Source organism: Bombina bombina, chromosome 6 (genome assembly GCF_027579735.1).
Source record: "Bombina bombina isolate aBomBom1 chromosome 6, aBomBom1.pri, whole genome shotgun sequence".
In the NCBI taxonomy this organism is placed as follows: domain Eukaryota; kingdom Metazoa; phylum Chordata; class Amphibia; order Anura; family Bombinatoridae; genus Bombina; species Bombina bombina.
In genome coordinates this window covers 436,388,610-436,409,458 of record NC_069504.1, presented here as the reverse complement: position 1 = coordinate 436,409,458, position 20,849 = coordinate 436,388,610, and the positions used below count along the sequence as shown (strand labels likewise).

The 20,849-nt window shown below is 39.4% G+C and overlaps 1 protein-coding gene across 2 annotated transcripts in view; it reads right to left on the bottom strand.

The window, feature by feature from the left end:
• Positions 1-1,785: 1,785 nt before the first annotated feature.
• Positions 1,786-20,849, bottom strand: part of ACSL6 (acyl-CoA synthetase long chain family member 6) — a 166,892-nt gene continuing 147,828 nt past the window's right edge. For both annotated transcript variants that reach the window (XM_053717195.1, XM_053717194.1), the window contains exons 18-20: positions 5,002-5,103; positions 4,821-4,892; positions 1,786-2,431 (exon numbers count right to left, since the gene is read on the bottom strand). In XM_053717195.1, coding sequence (XP_053573170.1) covers positions 2,291-2,431; positions 4,821-4,892; positions 5,002-5,103 — 315 coding nt within the window. In that variant the 3' untranslated portion in view covers positions 1,786-2,290. The remainder of the gene's footprint in view (positions 2,432-4,820; positions 4,893-5,001; positions 5,104-20,849) is intronic.

Genomic DNA, 20,849 nt, shown 5'->3' with positions numbered 1-20,849 from the left:
AGGGTTAGTATAACACCCTATAGATATCATGCTAAGGCAAATTATTAGGAACATATAAGGTGTATTTGATTACAAAAGGTACAACACAGACACACACCGGAAGTAACAAAGTGTTAGATCACTTCCGGTTAGGGGATGCTATTGGAACGCATGGCTTGCGTTCCAAACAGGGTAATTTTGGCGTTACTGAGTGCATACACAGGTGTGTGATATATTCTGTTTTCTCACTTGCCTATTTAAGTTTGACTGTGATTATTTGTTGTTATGCTGGTGAAGGGGAAGTTGTCCCACGAAAACGTTTTATTAAATTTGAATTTTTTTTCACAAGACCTGAGAGTGCATTTTCTTTGTGGAATATATATATATATATATATATATATATATATATATATATATATATATATATATATATATATATATGTATTTACAATAAAAAGGACATTGTTCTGTATGTGAAGAACATTGGAATGTGAAATATTCATAACTCCTGTCGGGTTAGTGTGCGAGTATAGGAACTAGGGTATTTTTCAGTTTGCACTCTCCATTGACTTCTTATGGGGAGAAGAAGTTAAAGCAGTTGTGATATTTAGTTAGCGCTCGTCAGGTTTTGCTCACACCCAATCTTTTTACTTTCAACTCATAATACGCACGCTACCCTACAAGCACAAAAAGCCTCCATCTAACAAAGTTTACGTTTCAGCAAGAGCATTAAATATCGCTCCACTTGTAATCTAGACCAATATGGTGTGCTCAGGACCTACAGAATGTTAATCCTTACAGGTCTTGTATGGGCTAGAAAAAGTCTACAAAACCACTTTCCCATATGATATACTAGAGTACTTAACAGACTGTGCAAAACAATATCTGTGAAGCAAGATGATGCTCGAAGACTGAGGATCTGAACTCATTACATAGATCATCTTGATCACTGTCCTAAATACCATATGGAAAAGGTGGCTGCTATAACATTTATAGGTGTGGATGTGTTTAAAAACTATACTTTTTAAATTACTGTACATATTTATATATATTATACATAAATCTAGTAATGTTGTAAAAATATTCTACATGGTACATTTAAAGACGCCTTAAAAATTATCAATAATTCATTCTCACTAAAATGAAAATTAACATAATTGTCTTTTTATCAATAACATTTTAAATGATACTACATATAAAAACACTCTCCTCTGACTCCTTAAATGTGTGGGTGACTACTCAGTATACTTGCTGGGTCATAAAATTTGTCAGCCTCTTATAGATGTTAAAAGTTAACAGAAAATCATATCCAAATTACATAAATGAAAACTTTTTTAAAAATGTTGTGATGTCTTAATTTAATATTATTATTTTATCACCATAAAGAGACATCATAATTATGATTTTTTTTTCTACTGTACTCTATAATAAAAATAACAAACAGGGAAGGTTATAAGACATATTGCTTATTTTAAATAATACTTTGTGGAAAGGTTGTACATCTTTATGAGCCACACTATTATTAACTACAATTTTATTAATAGTTCACAACAGATTACTAAACCAGAGAGTAAAGGGATATCTAATTCTAGTAAATTGTGTTTGTACACACAATTTTATGTAAACATTATACAAATATTTGCTTGCATGACAATGAATGGTTTTCCAATAAGGCTTAAAGTAAAATGACATTTTCATTGCAAAGCATATCTCTATAATATACAAGAAGATTCCATACAATATCCATGCACACACATTTCCAAATTTGACGAAATAAAGAAAACAGAAAATAAGTAATCTAAATAATTACCTTTTTAAGTTGTTGTTTTTTTATTCAAAATTATTTTTTACTATTTCACATTCTACAGTTTATGCAAGATTATTCTAATATAAAAAGGACTGTAATGCCCTAATAACATCATATGATACATTAATCGGTCATGTTTTATTTGTTTCCCAACAAAATTAAGATATTTCATTTTTTATTTCTTAAAAGAAAAAAAAACATAACAATAAAAAAGTGTTCTTTTTGAGGATTTGTTGGGTTATTGTAGTAATTTATTTTAATCTTTAGGCTGATTTTATATAAATATCGTTTCAAAGTCATGCTACTAGTACTTTAAAACAATATTGAGGTTAAAAATTCTTTGTGTCTTTCTTTGCTTTTTTTTACATTCCAAGCATTGCAACAAAATATGGATAAAAAAACAGGAAAAAGAGACCCAAGTCCAAATTATTTTGAATACCATGGATGCATATCATGTAAATTTTAATGGTGAGGTTCATCGTCATAAATATTTACTAATGTGCTTTACACCGAAACACTCTTGTAAAGCTCTTCTATCTGCTTTTTGAAGAAATCTCTTAATTCAGGTCGTTTAGCCTTTAGTGTTGGAGTCAATAAACCATTTTGAACTGAGAACATTTCTGTGTGGATGTGGATTGCTTTCACCTATAAAAGAAAAGAGGTCAAAATCAAGTAACTCTAAAAAAACATGATAAACATTATACAAAAAAAATTGTAGACACATAGAGCAATATCCTATCCAAGCAGCTCACAAGTAATATTGAGAAGAATCTGTGTGAGCAGAAAACAGAGGCGCCTTATGGGACAGTATCGTCCAACAACAGAAGAGCAAAGTTAGCAAAGCAGCCCAAAGCGGGGGTACTCACAAATGTAGCGCATAAATGTATGCCTCACATCGCAGGACGGGACCTTTGGTCGCCTGACAGACAAGCACACTGAACCTGCACGTGGAATCCAAGAACCAATCAGCAGCAACTTGCGGGACCATGTCACGATGGGAGATGTCTGTAAAGTAACCAGTCACCAGCCTCGGCAGTAAGATAGACAGGTCAGCGAACCAACCATAAACATCAGGCGTAGAGCAGGTGATAAAAAACTCGGAAGTTTATTGGAATTAAAAGTTATAAAATATATACAATATTAAGGTTCTATTAATTTGTATATTCACCATTTCAATATATGAATTTATGATATATATTTTTAGTGTTTGCCAGTGACATTTCTACTGATTGAATATTATATTTAGTGTTTATATCAAATTCTGTCATTACTTTGTTATGATCCGTTTGTTGTTTAGTACATTAATCATATTTTGTCCTTACTCTGCTATGATTTGTTTTGTTTAGTACACTGAATTTTGTGTTCCCACTGTTATTGTGATATATGCATTCTTATATCCAGTTGAATATTTATTTTTATTTTTTAATATTCATTTGGGTCTATATCATCTGCAATTGATATGTACATATATATATTTTTGTTATTTGTCTCCCAATGTTCTGATTACATACTTGATGTCATGCAAAATCCTTGTATATCTTTTGTGCATATCAGGTCCTACTGTGACTCTATTACGTTTTAACGATAGTGTTTATATTAGATTTACATTTGGTACATTCGTTCCACTCCGAGTCTATTATTATTATTATTTTCTGTTTGGTAACTCTTCCTATTGCAGCTCATGCTGCCTGCACACCCTTCATTCGTTTATAGGATGCAAGTGATTGGCCTATGTGACGCCTCGCGTCGGATCCTCCCAATTGGAGGAGAGAGGGGTGTGCATGTAGGGTGGTTTGTGATAGGTCCACTTTCCTGTTAAGTAGAGACGGTCTGCATTGTTTAGTATAAGCCTGATGAAACGACCTGTTCAGAGTTTTTTATCACCTGCTCTACGTCTGATGTTTACGGTTGGTTCGCTGACCTGACTATCTTACTGCCGAGGCTGGTCACTGGTTACTTTACAGACATCTCCCATCGTGACGTGGTCCCGCAAGTTGCTGATGATTGGTTCTTGGATTCCACGTGCAGGTTCAGTGTACTTGTCTGTCGGGCGACCAAAGGTCCCATCCTGCGCTGTGAGGCATACGTTTATGCCCCTACATTTGTTAGTACCCCCGCTTTGGGCTGCTTTGCTAACTTTGCTCTTCTGTTGTTGGACGATACTGTCCCATAAGGCGCCTCTGTTTTCTGCTCACACAGATTCTTCTTGTTGTTCCTACTTCCAAGAGTGCTACCTGACCGTATGAGTGATCTGCTGTTCTAGGATCATCTTGATATCCAGGATTGGTTTCTATCAATCAATTGCACACCTCATTTAGAGACTCCTTATGCTCTATTATCTTACAAGTAATATTGATAGATTTTACATTTATAGAATATAGCACAATGTAGTATCCTATGACCACAACCATTATTTGTTTCATTCTCTCACAGACTTTTTTTAGTTATCACATCACTGTTTTTAACTAGACAAAAATTAAAAAGCAGAGGAGCACAAAGAACTGATGCCGCATATTAATACATCCCCCAGATAAATACAATGAACCTGTCACCTTCCACTACAATTAACAATATCCTCCTCTGTCCCAGTTCCTCAAACCACATCTAAATTAAACTCCACTGGCCTATCCCAGCAAACAGCTGCCTATACTGTCACAGCCCGTTAAATCAAATGTCATGTCCCAGCACAAATAACCAAGAGTAAGAGGAGATTGTAATACTGAGAATACAGATGATAACCAAGAATATCTATATGTAAAATTGGGAAATTGAATTTACAGTTCTATTTGCCCATTATCTAGAATTACAAAGCATAATATTTCTATATAGAAACATGGTTATGGAAAGTACTACAAGCGAAGATGTACGTTGACAAGGCTACAAACATTTACTATAACTGATAAACTCATCACAACTCACCATCTAATAGTCAATGTTCCACAGAGGTTTAATGCATATGAATGGATGCAAATATAGTAGCATTTATGTATTTTCATTGAAAGCATATATATTTCAAAATACTTTTTATCCTTACCTGCTCAAAAGAATGCAGGCCACTCTCTTTTCCTAATCTCACCATGTCATCCATAATTGCTTTTTTAAATTCCTGAATTAAAACAATAACGTTTTATAAATTTGATAATGAACACATTTGGATTTAGCAAAATATTTGTAAAATAAATGTGGCAATTGTATTGTTAACATGTTATACATACTATATCGTTGCAGAGTTCTCTAAATGATCCCTCAAACCCTTTCTTCTTGGCCCATCCTGGCATTACCTCTGCATCAGGGACAACTATGCCAACTAAAAAAGCCTAAAATAGATTTAAAAAGTTACTTTCATTTACAAAATAATATGGTTTTGTGATTATTTCAAGAAAATGTAATTAGCTCTAAATGTTATGTGAAGAAAAATATACAATAACATATAGTTTATTTAGTTTTTTAGTCAAAACTAAACTTTCATGATTCAGAGCATGCAATTTTAATCAGTGTTCCAATTTACTCCTATTATCTAGTTTGCTTTGATCTATTGGTATCGTTTGTTGAAAAACATACCTAGGTAGGCTCAGGAGCAGCAATACGGGGGCTACTGGGAGCTAGCTGTTGATTGGTGGCTGCACATGTATGCCTCTTGCTATTGGCTCACCTGATATGTTCAACTAGCTCCTAGTAGTGCATTTCTGCTTTTTCAACAAATGATACCAAGATAATGAAGCATAGTTGATAATAGAAGTTATCTGAAAAGTTATTTAAATTGTATGCTCAATCTGAATAATGACAGAAAAAGTTGGGGTTATGGGCTCCATTTATCAAGCTTCAAAAGCAGCTTCAGGGTCACGGCTTTTCAGGCTTGCCAAAAACAATAGCTAAGTAGTAAAGTCAAGTAGTAAAGACCGCTGCTACTTAACTTGTCTACCACCTAAAAGGTGGCGGATTGAAATTATCCCGAGCCAATCAGGATGACTGACTGGCCGCCAGCGAGCAGGGGGCGGCACTGTGCAATGTTTGTGCAATGTTAAATGCAGATAACTCTCAGCGAAACATGTGCACCAGACCTATGATAAATGGAGCCTTTTATGTCACTTTCAAACAACATAATCACATTTATCAATCAGAAGAGTGAGCAGAGTGCCCATCCACAATCCTGATTGGTTAACCGGATTATAAGTTTTGTACAAACAGAGGAAAAAACTCTTAGAACAACCAGAATATTTTTTTGAATCAGCAAGTATAGCACCTGTTGCGGCTTATGAGAAATGACTAGAGAGCAATCAAAATTACATCAACGAAATAAGAGTAAGTTTTTTTAGTGTTTTAAAAAAAAAGTAAAGTATGTATTTTTTGTATAATTTAGTGGTTTGTTATTGTAAAGTTATTTGCTATGGGAGAGGGGGTTGCATAGGAGAAAGGTTACCAATGGTTTTTTGTGGGCCAATCATTAGGATTACTTGTGGAGGCATGGGGGTCAATTTATCAAGCTCCGTATGGAGCTTGATGCCCCGTGTTTCTGGCGAACCTTCAGGCTCACCGGAAACAGAAGTTATGAAGCAGTGGTGCTCCATAATCTGTCCGCCTGCTCTGAGGCAGCAGACAGAAATCAACCCGATCGGATACGATCGGGTTGATTGACACCCCCTGCTCACAGTCGATTGGCCACGAATCTTCAGGGGGCGGTATTGCATCAGCAGTTCACAAGAACTGCTGGTGCAATGATAAATGCTGACAGTGGCATTTATCAATGTGCAGCGGACATGATACGCTACATCATATCATGTCCACTCGCACATTAGTAAATTGACCACATGGTGTTGGTTATGAGGAATTATTTGGATGGTACGCTATTTTGGGATTTAATCCTTTGGAGATATGTAGAACATAAAAAAATTAATTTTTACCTGATAAATTCTTCTCTTTCTTGGTAGTGAGAGTCCACAAAATCCAATTCTTACATATGGCCACCAGGAGGAGGCAAAGACAACTCAATCAGAGCACTTAACTATCCCTCCTACTTCTCCTTCCTTCCCAGTAGTTCATATCCAAAGATGGGGAAACAAGTGAAATAACAGGAGTGAAGAGGTGAACAGGGGAACTAGGACTGCCGCCATAAAAAAGCGTGGGTTTGTGGACTCTCACTACCAAGAAAGAAAATAATTTATCAGGTAAGAATACATTTTGTTTTCTTTTTAATAGTAGTAAGAGTCCACAAAATCCAATTCTTACATATGGGAATCTGTATCCAAGCTGTGAAGTCCACAAATAACAAGGACGGGATAAACAGGCAAGGCCGTTACCTAGTTGTTGGGCACCACAGCCTACAGAATCTTCCTGCCAAAAGAAGCATCTGCTGAGGCAAAAACTTCAAACTGGTAAAAATTTTTGAATGTATGAAGTAAAGACCAGGTTGCAGCTTTGCAGATCTGTTTCACTGAAGCCTCATTCTTGAGGGCCCAGGCTGTAGATACTGAACAAGTGGAATGAGCCATAATACAAGCCGGAGGCTGATGACCTGCCTCTATAAAAGCCATTTGAATTAGATTTCTCAGCCAAGAGGACAAGGAAACAGCAGTAGCCTTCTGGCCCTTGCCCTTACCAGAGAAAAGTACAAACTAACTTGACAACTGGCAAAAATCCTTGGTAGCATGGAGGTAAAGCTTTAACGCCCTTACCACATCCAAGTTGTGTAACAATCTTTCCTTAGAGGAATTGGGATTAGGACACAAAGACGACACAACAATCTACTGATTTATATTGTCTGTCGACACTACCTTAGGCAGAAAGCCTGATCTAGTTCTCAACACAGCCTTATCCTGGTGAGCACTAAGTAAGGAGCACACTGAAGCACCAGCAACTTCTAAACTATTCGAGCTGAAGAAATTGCAAATAAAAATAAAACCCTCCGGGGGGCGGAGTTTGGCCACGCAGGCGGATGGCTGGGTACTAACTGAGCTCCTAATCCCAAGAAAAGATAATAATATAATATTCGGTATAAAATGTTTTTTTTTTTAGCATATCTGCTAACTACATACATATGTGATTGGCCTGACCCTAAAAAGCCGAGCGAAACTTTACAACAAGTGGACTTAAAGACAAAGAAGTGGAAGACAGCGCCATACACGCAGCAGGGGGAGACCGGAAACATAGAGGGCCGCAACATACAAAAACAGCGGAGCATCGTGAGTCCGATAGCCGTAACAATTGGGCACTAGACTCTGCTTGTAACTCTGACCTATCTAGCGACCCGCACCCTAATAACCTACACGTGGTGAATTGATCGCTGTAGAAGCGGAGCGACTGCCCTGCTAGAGAGAGAGCACCCACGTGGCTACGGAGTTATCCGACCGGGCATAGCAGCAGGAGCCGATTCTGAGCAGCGCGGCAGTGGTGAGATTACTGTCAGTCTCCCGTAAGCACGGACCTTATAATATGCTGGTGAGTGCAACACAGCTGGGGACTTGTGACTGAAGCTGCGCTTCTTAGTGCCATACAAACTGCATAGTCTTTCTCACATTTGGCACGGGGTAGTAAAACTTTGGAAAGCATCCACAACTATATTTTACAATATAGCCCCAGTGTTGTTCTACTTCTGTGAAAAACTGTATGCAAATGGAACTTGCTATATATAAATAGTCCCTAATACCCACATATAAAAGAGGGGCTAATATAAACGCAATAAACCTTACTACTTAGGCACGAGTTTCTCCTAAAGGGAATGCCTAATAAAAAGCCACATAAAGCGGAGAAAAACATCACTGCTAGGCCGCTAAGCCGTTATCTTAAACAGCTAGACAACACTTCTACCCCACAAATAAATAACATGGAAGCAGACCAGCACTCCCATCCTAGCAGTGCACAAACAGCACACACAGAGGATTACACCCAACCCCTAACTAAAAGTGACCTCCAACATCTATCATCCAAAGAGGACATACAGGGTGTCCTGCAGGAGATGCGCAGTCTCTTTGGAGACCTTAAAAAAGACATGTCTGCATTGGATAGCAGGGTCACCAAAATAGAGCAAGACCACATAGCAACAGCTAGCGTAGCCCAAGATAATAGCAGGGACATACTTCAGCAACAAACTACTATACAGCTCCTATCAGAGAAAATGGAGGAATTAGAAAATCGTTGCCGTAGGAACAATATAAGAGTTAGGGGTGTCACTGAGACTATTCACCCTCCTGCTATTGAGGGCTATCTACAGAGTCTTTTTAGAACCATCAAAGATACACCGGATTCCCCTGATATAGTCATGGAAAGGGCACATAGGGCCTTAAGACCACGACCCCCGCCAAAAGCCCCACCCAGAGACATAATAATAAGGTTCCTTAATTTTAAGGACAAAGAAAATATCCTTAAGCACGCCAGAGCTAAGCAGGTCATCATGCATGCGGGCGAAGAGATTCAGCTGTTTTCAGATATCTTGCCAATAACGTTACAGAAACGGAGAGAATTAGGCCACATTACTCAAACTCTCAGAGACTACAAAGTGCAGTACCGCTGGGGCTTTCCAGTTTCATTAATAGCCACATACAACAACAGAACAGCAGTCTACAGACCTGGAGGAGACCTACCAGCCTTTTACTCAGCACTCTCCATTAACGGGGACAACTTGGAATCTCCCGTGCAGCAAAACAAGGAAACCCCTGCCCAGCCGGATTAAGGAAGACACTCAGTTTTGATTAAAATTAATACTGCTGCTGAAAGACAAACTGCCTGAATAATAACTATTTTGGGCTTCGACAGCATAACTAAACTTACAACTGTATCCTTTTTCTTTAATAATTATGCTACCTATTACTGGGTTGCATACGTGTGAATTTAATTTTCCTCCATTCAGTTTAGATGTTATTTGTTGTTATAATGTTGAATGTACACCCATTTATGTTTACTATGCCAGGCCTATTAATCAGGCACGCCTATAAATAGTTTTGTTTCATAATTTTGCTCAAATGTTGGTTTACAATGGGAAATTTCATCCAAATAGTGAAGCGATAATATATCTTAACCTTTCTCCCCCCTCCCCCTCCCCCCCCACTCCCCCATTTCCCAGTACTTCCTTCTCTACCACCTACCTCTAGCAACATCTTTTACTCTAACTGATGCGCCCACCTTCTGAGTGCTCACGAGCACATCTTTAATAGAATATACCAGACCTGCCTATAGCTCTTACAGTTTGCATCAGTCACAAGAGGTGAAATAACTAAGACCTTATGCACCTTTACTCCAACTCTAGGCGTTAGATTAACATAAGATAGCTATCCTAATTCACGCACACCTCTCTACCTCTAACGCGCCAGAAACACTCACCATACCCCCCAAGTTGCTATACATTTCAGATCCATTTATTACAATTGGTGTGGTCACCCCTGCTGCAGGGAGTAAAATCATTTGTTCCCACTCTTCCCATCACCCCCACCCCCATGTCAACCCCCTTTTTTCCCCCTTCCCTTCCTCATGCCTTATCCAATTTAGACTTCACTAATCGCACTACTTACCATCTTCCCACATGTATTATTAATAGTTTTGTTATTACCGTTGAATGTAACTGTATCTTGACGGGGGGATTTCCCTCCGCTGAGAACAATAGTATGCACTCAGAAAGTTATCTGTCCTGGGGTTACAACCCCAATAGACACCAATTTTATTGTGTGAATCATCCTACTATCTTCTTTCTGTATTCTCTCTGCCCCTGGTGTCGGGCATCTACATAAAGCGCCTTTTCTTGGTTGCCTCTTTTCCTTTGCCCTTCAAATCTCCTTTAGACTCAATACTTCTCCTCCAAACGCTCAATTACTCCTCTTTGTGTTTTTTGTTCCTTTTTTTTTTTTTTTTTTTTCTCCTTATTTTAATAACATGGCTAGTAAAACAAGCAAGTTTAGCTCACACTACCTCACAATGATGTCCATAAACGCGAAGGGGCTTAATAGCCCCGGCAAGCGTTCGATAGCTTTAAAAGATTTACAGCGCCTAAATAGTCAAATACTTTTTATACAGGAGACGCATTTCCGTAGGAACAGGGAACCAAGATGGTCTGACAGCACATACACCACTGCATACTTTTCATCAGGCACAGAAAAGAAAGGGGGGGTGGGCATATTGATACATAGAGCAGTACCCTTCCAATTAGCACAGGTCGAAAAAGATACAGATGGCCGATACCTGCTAGTGAGGGGCTCACTTTATGGTCATTCAATCACCCTTGTTTGTATGTATGCCCCTAATGTGACACAACACCAATTTATTAAAAAAGCGCTCAAAACACTGCTTGACCACTCAAAAGGGCCTGTATTTGTGGCCGGAGACTTTAATGTCCCTATAGACCCGCAACTTGACACCTCTAATGGGATATCCAACGTCCCTAATAAGACAATCAAAGCCATTAAGACCACCCTTATTGACGTACAACTCCATGATGTTTGGAGGACAATACACCCAACACAACGTGACTATACCTATTATTCTGCCCCACACAACAAATACTCCCGCATAGATTACTTCTTCACGGACTCGACAGGACTAGACATGGTGGCCGATGCAACTATAGGTTCAATCACCTGGTCGGACCATGCGCCGGTTATCTGCAACATAGAGTGGCCTGACATCCCAATGACAGCATATATATGGAGACTAGATGACTCCCTACTTGAAACCCCTTTGATAGCTGATGACATACGTAAATCATTAACAAAATATTTCTCTCTAAATGACCCGTCAGGTACAACACGACTAATCCCTTGGGAAGTGCACAAATGCGTGGTTCGTGGAGAACTCCTTAAACATAAGGCCAGATTAATTAGACAATATAGAGACAAACACACCAATCTACTCCAAAAGATAACAGCATTGGAAGCTGCACATAAACGAGACATAACGTCCCAGACCACAAAAAACCTTCTTATGGAAGCTAAAAAAGACCTAAATAATCATCTGATGGCGGCTTTTCAAACGCGCTTACTTAAGACTAAACAAAGATATCATGAAGGGGGAAATAAACCTGGCAAACTGCTGGCTAGATCGATTCGTAGAACACAACTAAAAATGTACATACACTCCCTGACTTCCAAAGACGGTTCTAAAGTAGAGAGTACTAAGCAGATAGCAGAAACTTTCCACTCATATTACAGTAAACTGTATAACCTGACACAGACAACGGACAATGTACATACAGCAGAAGAACTGCATATCCAAAATGAAAACCGAATACGGGACTATTTATCTGACTTACACTTACCCCGACTGTCCGAACCTGAGGTGAACACACTGAATGCCCAAATAACATTAGATGAGCTATCTAAGGCGATTAAAGACCTCCCTGGGGGGAAATGTCCAGGCCCGGACGGCCTTACTCCTAGGTATTATAAGAAATATCTCCCGGAGCTAGCCCCACACATACTACAACTATTTAATGATTTGAGAGATGACCCTAAATTGTCAAAAACTATGCTAGAAGCGCATATTACAATCATCCCCAAACCAGGAAAAGAACCCACCACCCCAGCAAATTTCAGACCCATTTCCCTACTAAATACTGATGTAAAGATATTGGCCAAAATCCTAGCAAATCGACTAAATATCTATCTCCCAAATTTGGTATCCCCAGATCAGGTCGGATTTATACCGGGCAGAGAGGCCCGAGATAATACCACCAAGGTTCTGCAACTGATCAGCTATGCGAGAGCCGAGGGCGCGCCCATGGCTCTCTTTTCCACCGACGCGGAGAAGGCCTTCGACCACGTCGGCTGGCCTTTTCTGCGTCGGGTGATGGAATCAATGAATTTTGGGGAGCCCTTCCTAAATATGGTGTTTGCCCTGTACTCCTCCGCTTGCGCACGTGTGAGGGTGAATGGTTCACTATCGAACACATTCCACATAACAAATGGAACGAGGCAGGGGTGCCCCCTGTCTCCGCTCCTATTTGCATTATCCATTGAGGCCTTAGCACACAGAGTCAGACAAAATGATAGGATTAAGGGCATTAAGGTAGGTGATGCGGAACACAAACAGGCACTCTATGCTGATGATGTTCTGTACACTCTCACAAGCATAGATACATCAGTACCAGAACTCCTTAAGGAACTGGACTTATATGGCACAGTCTCGAACTTCCACCTCAATCTGGGGAAGTCTGAACTTTTGAATATTACCGCTCCAACGGAGCAAGTAGATATGCTCCATATGGATTATGGGATCCCGATCTCTACAACAAACCTACGCTATCTGGGCATACATATCCCATACAAACACCAAGACCTGTTCAAGGTCAATTATCTAAAACTAAAAGAAGAGATAGTTGGAGATCTCTCGTCATGGAAGAACAAACCGTTATCCTGGCTTGGCAAAATAGGAATCATTAAGATGAATATTTTGCCACGGATCCTATACATCATGCAAGCGGTGATTACAGCATTACCAGGGACTACCTAGCTCAACTGCAAGGCGCCCTGGAGCAATTTGTATGGAGGGGCACAAAGCCCCGTATACCACGAAAGACCATGTATCTCCCAAGGGATAGAGGGGGGCTGGGCTTCCCGGACTTGAAGGCATACAATAGGGCTATCATACTACAGCATATAGTAGAATGGTCCAAAAATGAGGACAATAAAACCTGGGTTAAAATAGACAATAAGATCTTGGGACTCAATAACGTAGGCACACTGGCTTGGACACCAGCAGCACATCGCCCCAAAATACTGCACAAATATCCAATCCTAAAAGAGATCTTTACGGAATGGGATAGGATAGCCTCTACCAGCATACATATCACTTCAAGGTTTTCCCCCCTACTCCCAATATTTGAAAACCCGCTCCTACCATACCACGCACTAGGGACAAGGCAACGCATAGCATACTCCCTAAAAGAGGGCTGCCTATACAATGCGATAGAGAATGGGAAATTTAAGTCACAGCACCAAATGTCGGAGATAAATAACCATATCTTTTCCTCATGGCTGAGATACAACCAATTCTTACATTATATTACACACCACAAACATAAAAAACAATTGGCAAGAGACCAAACTCCCTGTGAACGACTTTGTATCTCTAGCACTCCTCAAAAACGGCTGATCTCCCTTATTTATAAACTACTTACAGTCCCCCCAGACCACCCTCTCCCCACATACACACTGACCTGGCACAAAGAACTCGGCAGGGAATACGAACAAGAAGAATGGCACAGGGCATTCAGGCTGATCAAACGCTCCTCTATCTCAGCGACAGTACAAGAGATCCATCTGAAACTTCAGTGCAGATGGTATCTCACACCAAAAAAATTGCACTGCCTATACCCTGTGACTAGCCCCTTGTGCTGGAGGGGCTGCGGGGGTGAGGGGACACCCATACATATATGGTGGTCATGCCCGGCCCTGAACGGCTTCTGGGCGAATATCTTCAGACAAATGTCTGATATTTTGCAAATGGGGGTCCCTGCCTCCCCGGAGGCACTCCTCTTCTTAAATCTTCCCAAGATCCAAAACATACACAAACAATCTCTCTTATTAATAATGCTCACAGGAGCAAAGCGATTGATACCTAGAAGGTGGAAGTCAACCGACATCCCCACAATCTCGGACTGGCGTACTTTTGTGACTGACCTGCTTGCCCTAGAAAAACTGCACTACCTTAAAACATACCAAATAGAGATCTATGAGATGATGATGGCACAATGGAAGGGAACACCGATCTAATTAGGGAGTTTTGTGACACTCAGGCACACGGCCATGCGCAACTGTTGAAATTTCTAATTTATTTTTTTTCCTTTCCCCTCCCCTCCAGATTATTTTCTTACCTTCCTAAGGCTATACTTCTCTTTTCTCTGAGAGGATAATTGTACAAGATAACTAATATCAAGGGACTTTGAGGCACTGGGAATTATTTTTATTGTTGAGTTATACCTTTTTCCGAGAAAAAAGAGAAAAATTGACTTTTATGATTACAAGCTCTTTGGAGTCATGTTGGCAAAGAACAGATATGGACTTTAAAGTAATTAAGTTCACTTCACTTAATCTAAGCAGAAGAACCTATCGCCAGATGTAACTTCAATTGTTGTTAATGTTATTTATACTTGATCAATAAAGCTTGGTTTTGAAAAAAAAAATAAAACCCTCCAAGAAAGCAACTTAAAGGGATATTAAACCTAATTGTTTTCTTTCATGATTCAGACAGAGCATGCAATTTTAAGCAACTTTCTAATTTACTCCTATTATCATTTTTTCTTCGTTTTCTTGGTATCTTTATTTGAAAACACAAGGATGTAAGCTTAGGAGAGGGCCCATTTTTTGGTTCAACACCCTAGGTAGCACTTGCTGATTGGTGGCTACATTGGTGTGAAAACTGGTCTGATTCTAACCAAAGCCTGAACAAAGGATTGAAAATCAGGCAACTGTGCCAACTTTCTATGCAAAAATCTGAAAGAGCCAATATTTGGCCCTTAATGGAACCTTTTTCAAGTCCCTCCTGAAGGGAGTGAAGAATATGTGGAATTCTTACATTCTTGCCAAGAGAATCCATGTTCAGCACACCAAGATAGATAAACCTTCAACACCTTATGATAGATACATCTAGTGACAGGTTTGCACATCTGAACAAAAGTGTCAAACCATATCGGCAGACCAGGACTTCAACCAAAGAACACTCCTGCTAATATGGCAAGACTAGTATTTTTAGCATTGATACATACAATTTGGATTATTGCACCACAAATTAATGACTTAGCCGTCTTGAGAGCCTGAATATGGTCCTGAATCTCCTCCAATGGCGATTCAACCATAATCAACACCAATAAAGTAACATCAAAGGGCAGCAGCTCCTGCCACAGCGGCAATGCTTACCGCCGGTTTGAAAAGGTGGTCTCCAGCTATGTTATATATGTTCTGGAATGCATTTGTGGGGTGCAATACGTGGGTCGCACCTCCAGAAAGGCCAGAACACGCTGGGGGGAGCATTGGCGTAACTGCAAGAACTGTAAAAAGACCACTATTAAACATAGTATACCTGAACATTGCCTCCGAAAACATGGTGGCAATCCTTCTATTTTTAAATTTTATCCGATAGACTTTATTCCCCCCTCCACAGACTATAACAGAATGATTTCACTTAGACAACGTGAGACTTTCTGGATACATAAACTAAAAACTTTGTATCCAGCAGGCCTCAACTCCAATTTAGATTTAGCTGCCTTTAACTGATAGTATACTTGTCTCATATGCATTTTGACGTCCGTTATATATTTTTATCATTGAAAATATAAACATTATACACATAAACATATTGGAAGTCTTAGTGACTTTCATTCTCCACCACATCATTACAAACATCTGTTCCCTACTGACCACACTTTTTTCTATCATGTAAATGCACAGAGAATAGATTCTTTTCAGGCGTTTTCAAGCCTTGTCTGTATCTAGTACTCACAAAACTTATTTTTAAAAGACAAAACACTACGTTCCAATCTACTCCTAGGTTCAATGAAAGATCCATATTATACCCCATTTCTTTTAGGTTAAATGCATTTTGGGTCAGATTTGCCCACTATTTTATTTAAAAAAATTCATTTTTTTTCTCTATTATCCACAATCTTATTGATAGGTTTATCCAATGGCCATGTGTCATCTATAGATGTCTTATACGATCCTACTCTTCAACAAACGATAACACAAAAACCAGCACTCATAAAACCAGAACAAAAGAAAAGAACCGACCTGCAATAGTAAAATTCTTACTTTAAACATTTCCCAAATATTCACAGACTATTGACAAACACGTTTAGCATGTATATATTTGGATAGCGTCAACATCTTTTTCAACAAACAAGAATAAAAAGAATCTGGGTTACTCGCAGACTTTTTACAAATTGACTAATCTGTCTTGTATCACGAAAAAATGTTTTTCCGTCACAGACTTATTTAAACAATTTTAAATGTGGCTTTTTAGCAATACTTTTCACTCGATACTTTATATAGATATGTGTTCTTAATTAGTTAGTTAGTTTATATTGTTTTTTATTCTTTTAAAAAATTGTATCTTATTGGCCTCGCAGCCATTTAGAAGAATGTCTAACAAAATCGTCTCTTTGCAACAATGTTACCAATATGCCTATTGGTTCTGTTTTATCCAATCAGGTGATATGTACACCTTTTTAAATGTACCTGTTAACAATGTATGTAATTGATCTGATGAAACGGCCAGGAGCTAACGGCCGAGAAACGCGTTATCAGCTCCAAAAATAAAAAACTTTCTCTCAGTTACTCAGCCTGGACTGAGTTTTGTTTTTATGTGCAAAGAGACGTGAATTTTAGCCTTTTAAGAGTTTACACTGTTTGTTGCTTAAAAAGTCTCGATCCCAATTGGAACAAAGAAACACCTTACTAAGTACGGCATCTAACAGAGGGAAATTGGAAGTTGTCTTTTGACCGGGAGACACCTACAGACCGACACCATATTGCTTTGGTCAGCGTGCTGACTGCTGAGAATGTCAGCCTGCTTGTATGCACTTTTTTAACGAAAAGTGCCACTCCACTTGTGAGTACCTGCTCTTTGGTTTATACAAAATTTTCTACCTGTTTAGAGATATCTGCACTATGAGGCGCTCTCTTTTTCTTCTCACCATTTAGATTTCTGATTCACCGACAGCACCAAGAGAAGCAGCCTCGCCACACGGATTTCGCTTGTTGATTGAACTTTCACAAGACTTTTTTTGTTTCACCAATGGACTTTTTGGGTTTGCATTAGTTTTCAACTATCAAACATTGTATTTTATCACTCGATTATTTACATTTATTTTTTAAATTGTATCATATCACCAGATTATACAAGCACTACTATTACTAACTTCACTTGGTTTTTTCTTGCAATCGTTTTTTCTTGCAATTGTTCATTTATTCGCATACATTTTTTTAGTTTTAGATATATCACAAATATCACTTTAGCATTGAAACATTTCTTGTGATTTATAACAAATATTTTGTCACATAGACACACACTTTTTTCTAAGGTTTTTTCCCAGCACGTAGTAACGCACCCATTCTTTAAAATTTTCTATATGGCGCCCCCTATCTATACTCAATAATATACACCCTCCTTGTAAAATGGCCTTCCTCAGATATCCCTCTAGTTTCCTATCTATTGGATCTTTGAAAGAAGTACTGTCCTCTAACGGAATGGTGGTTCTCTAAGGTAGAAATAGCTCTGTCTACCTTTGGGACAGTGTTCCACAATTCCAAGTGAGTATCAGGAACAGGGAATAATCCTTTTAAATGAAGGAGAAGGGGAGAATGAAGCCCAAGGCTTTTCCCACTCCTTGGACATGATGTCGGCTAGCAAGGAAGGGACTTGGGAAACATCAGGAGTCCTGTCCTCGGGTTTAAAGACAATGTCTATTTTCTGTACCAGTTTATCCTCAGCCGGTTTAGATTCCACTACACCCAGTGTCCTTAGTACTTCCTTTAGCAAATACCGAAATTTTCCATCTTAAATCTAAAGGTAACATCCTCATCATCCTTGTCAGACTCTCTAGGAGAATCAGAGGATGAAAGTTCATCCTCCAACCAAGACAAGGATTCGTCGCCATCAAAAGGTTGCAATTGTCCAACAGAAACCCCACAAGCTGAATCGCTGGCTTTAGATTTGGAGGAACAATATTTAACTTTCCTCTTGCACTTGCAAATTTGTCGACACTGCAGACTGCAGTTGAGAAGTGAAGTCTGGGGGCAATAAGTTCATGCCACCTTGAGGCATTGGGGCAGGCATGCATACAACACTGTTTTTAAAATGTGGGGGAGAAGCAGATGGGCATAAAGTATCCTGATTACTAAGACCTGCCGCCTGAGGCTGAGGAATCGGGCCAAGGGAGGCTACAGTAATTTGAGTGCTAGGGACCGCAGAATAAGACTGCATAACAGATATTGCCGGTGGACACACAATGTTCACTTTGCACAACAAACATTTATTTGCATCAATAAGCATCTCAGATGGATCTCCTTCAGATTGATCAATAAATTCTGATTGCTCCATTTCACCCCAATTATGCACACTATTACTAAACAAATAACCCCAATAATAAAGCCAAACAATGCACCTGCAATATGTAAGGGGTTAATCACTAGAAATAAGATATGGTGCCAGTAATAATAATAAAATACTTCTCTACAACAAAGATACAACTCACTTATGCTCCAGTTAGGCGAGTCTTACCCCTCCTGACGAGCCGACCTTAAGCAGATGCACCTGTGTTCTGACCACCAGACAAACTGCAGACGCAGTAGCAGTGCACGGGAGAAAGAGGCCGGACGCATGTCCAAAATGTTTTGCTGCATGAAAAGGTAATTAATGCCTAACTAGCCATGAGGCAATCATGTAATGGCGCTTGCAATCCCCAGTGGTGTGAACCGTCAGAGGGGCTCCGGTTTTATCTCAAATCAGGTATAGTAGACCGCGATTGGTAAAAGGGCTAATTCTGGCAAATAAAGGAATAAACACCACCCTAAGACATCATACACTGCACACAGGTATCACAGCCAAATGCCCATACACATTGTCCCCCTCCACTTTCCAGGCATTAGCCCTCTATGACTGGAGGCAATGACCAAGGTTGCACACCAAAGTGCCTTCCAAATAGCATAAAGAAAGCAACTAGCCTGTATGGTGGGGCATAGGTGAAAATAAAACACTTACCACTCAGAGCTGCAGATCCAGTGAGCACAACACTTAGGTCCTATCAAACTGTAACTTAGGACTCATATGGGAGTACATCATTGACTAACAGTAGGCGGCTAGGTAACTTCCCTGCAACCCGATGTCTGCTTATTTCTACACTCACAAGTATGAGATTAACAAGGACATCAATTACTCCTGTACCATTTCTTATAGAAACTATACATTGAGGTTTTACATCTAATAAATTTGGCAGGAGAAGTAGGAGGGATAGTCAAGTTCTCTGGTTGGGGTGTCTTTGCCTCCTCCTGGTGGCCAGGTGATGTATTCCCATATGTAAGAATGAGATTTCATTTACTCCCATTACCATTAGAAAGAAAAGGAAAATAATTACTAGGAGATTTATTAGATAGGAGTCCCTTGGCTTATAAAGGGCAAAGACCCATATGAGTGGGGGTTAATCATGTGGCAGAGTACCAAATGTGTGAAGGGTAATTAAGAGTAAAATCCTTTCTTGGTGGAGAGTCATGGGGAAAGGGTGATGCTTGGGGGATCTTGTAGTTTGGCAAGTTTGTTATAGCAAATACATGGGTGGGAGTAGCACCCAAAAGTCATACATAATTTGGGGATAGTTGTAGTAGATAGGTGTTACAATTACAAAATTAATTGTAGTGGTGGTATAACACTTCAGTAGTTAAGTACAGTTTTTAGGATTGATTGCAGTAGGGCAGGGGTGTCCAAACTTTGCTCTCCAGAGGTTTTGGAACTACATTTCCGATGATGCTCAGCCAGCATTTTATCTAGCTGAGCATCATGGGAAATGTAGTTCCAAAACCTCTGGAGAGCAAAGTTTGGACACCCCTGCAGTAGGGCTTATGTTAATGGTAACGTTAGGGTTATTGCAGTGTGGCACATAATTACTTTTGGCAGGGTGGTGCAGTGTGGGAAGAGTCAGAAGACTATCTCAGTATACAGGCATGATACTGGTACACACATTATAAAGCTATTAGTGCCTATTGATGCAGGTTTCAAAATATTATTAAAGCAGGTTACAACTACTTAAAAGGAGCTTAGAATACCATGATCATGTAAATAGCTCCCCCTGGTTAAAAATACACAATTCAAATTTAAAGTAAATGTCCACTTTCATGATAAAGTGCCCGTTTTTTTAAAATAAACGATTAAAAACAGGGGCACTTTCATTCATGAAAGTTTACATTGCACCGGATTTTACAAATACTTCTTCTGAAACGCCGGATCGCCGATACCACGCCTGCAGGTCCTCTGTACTTCGTCAACAATGACGAAACCGGCACTCACCAATCACGGTTTCCCCCCAGGAGCATTCATCTGATGAGGCAACGCCGTGATTGGAGGAAGCCGGTTTCGTCATTGCTGTGTAAGTACA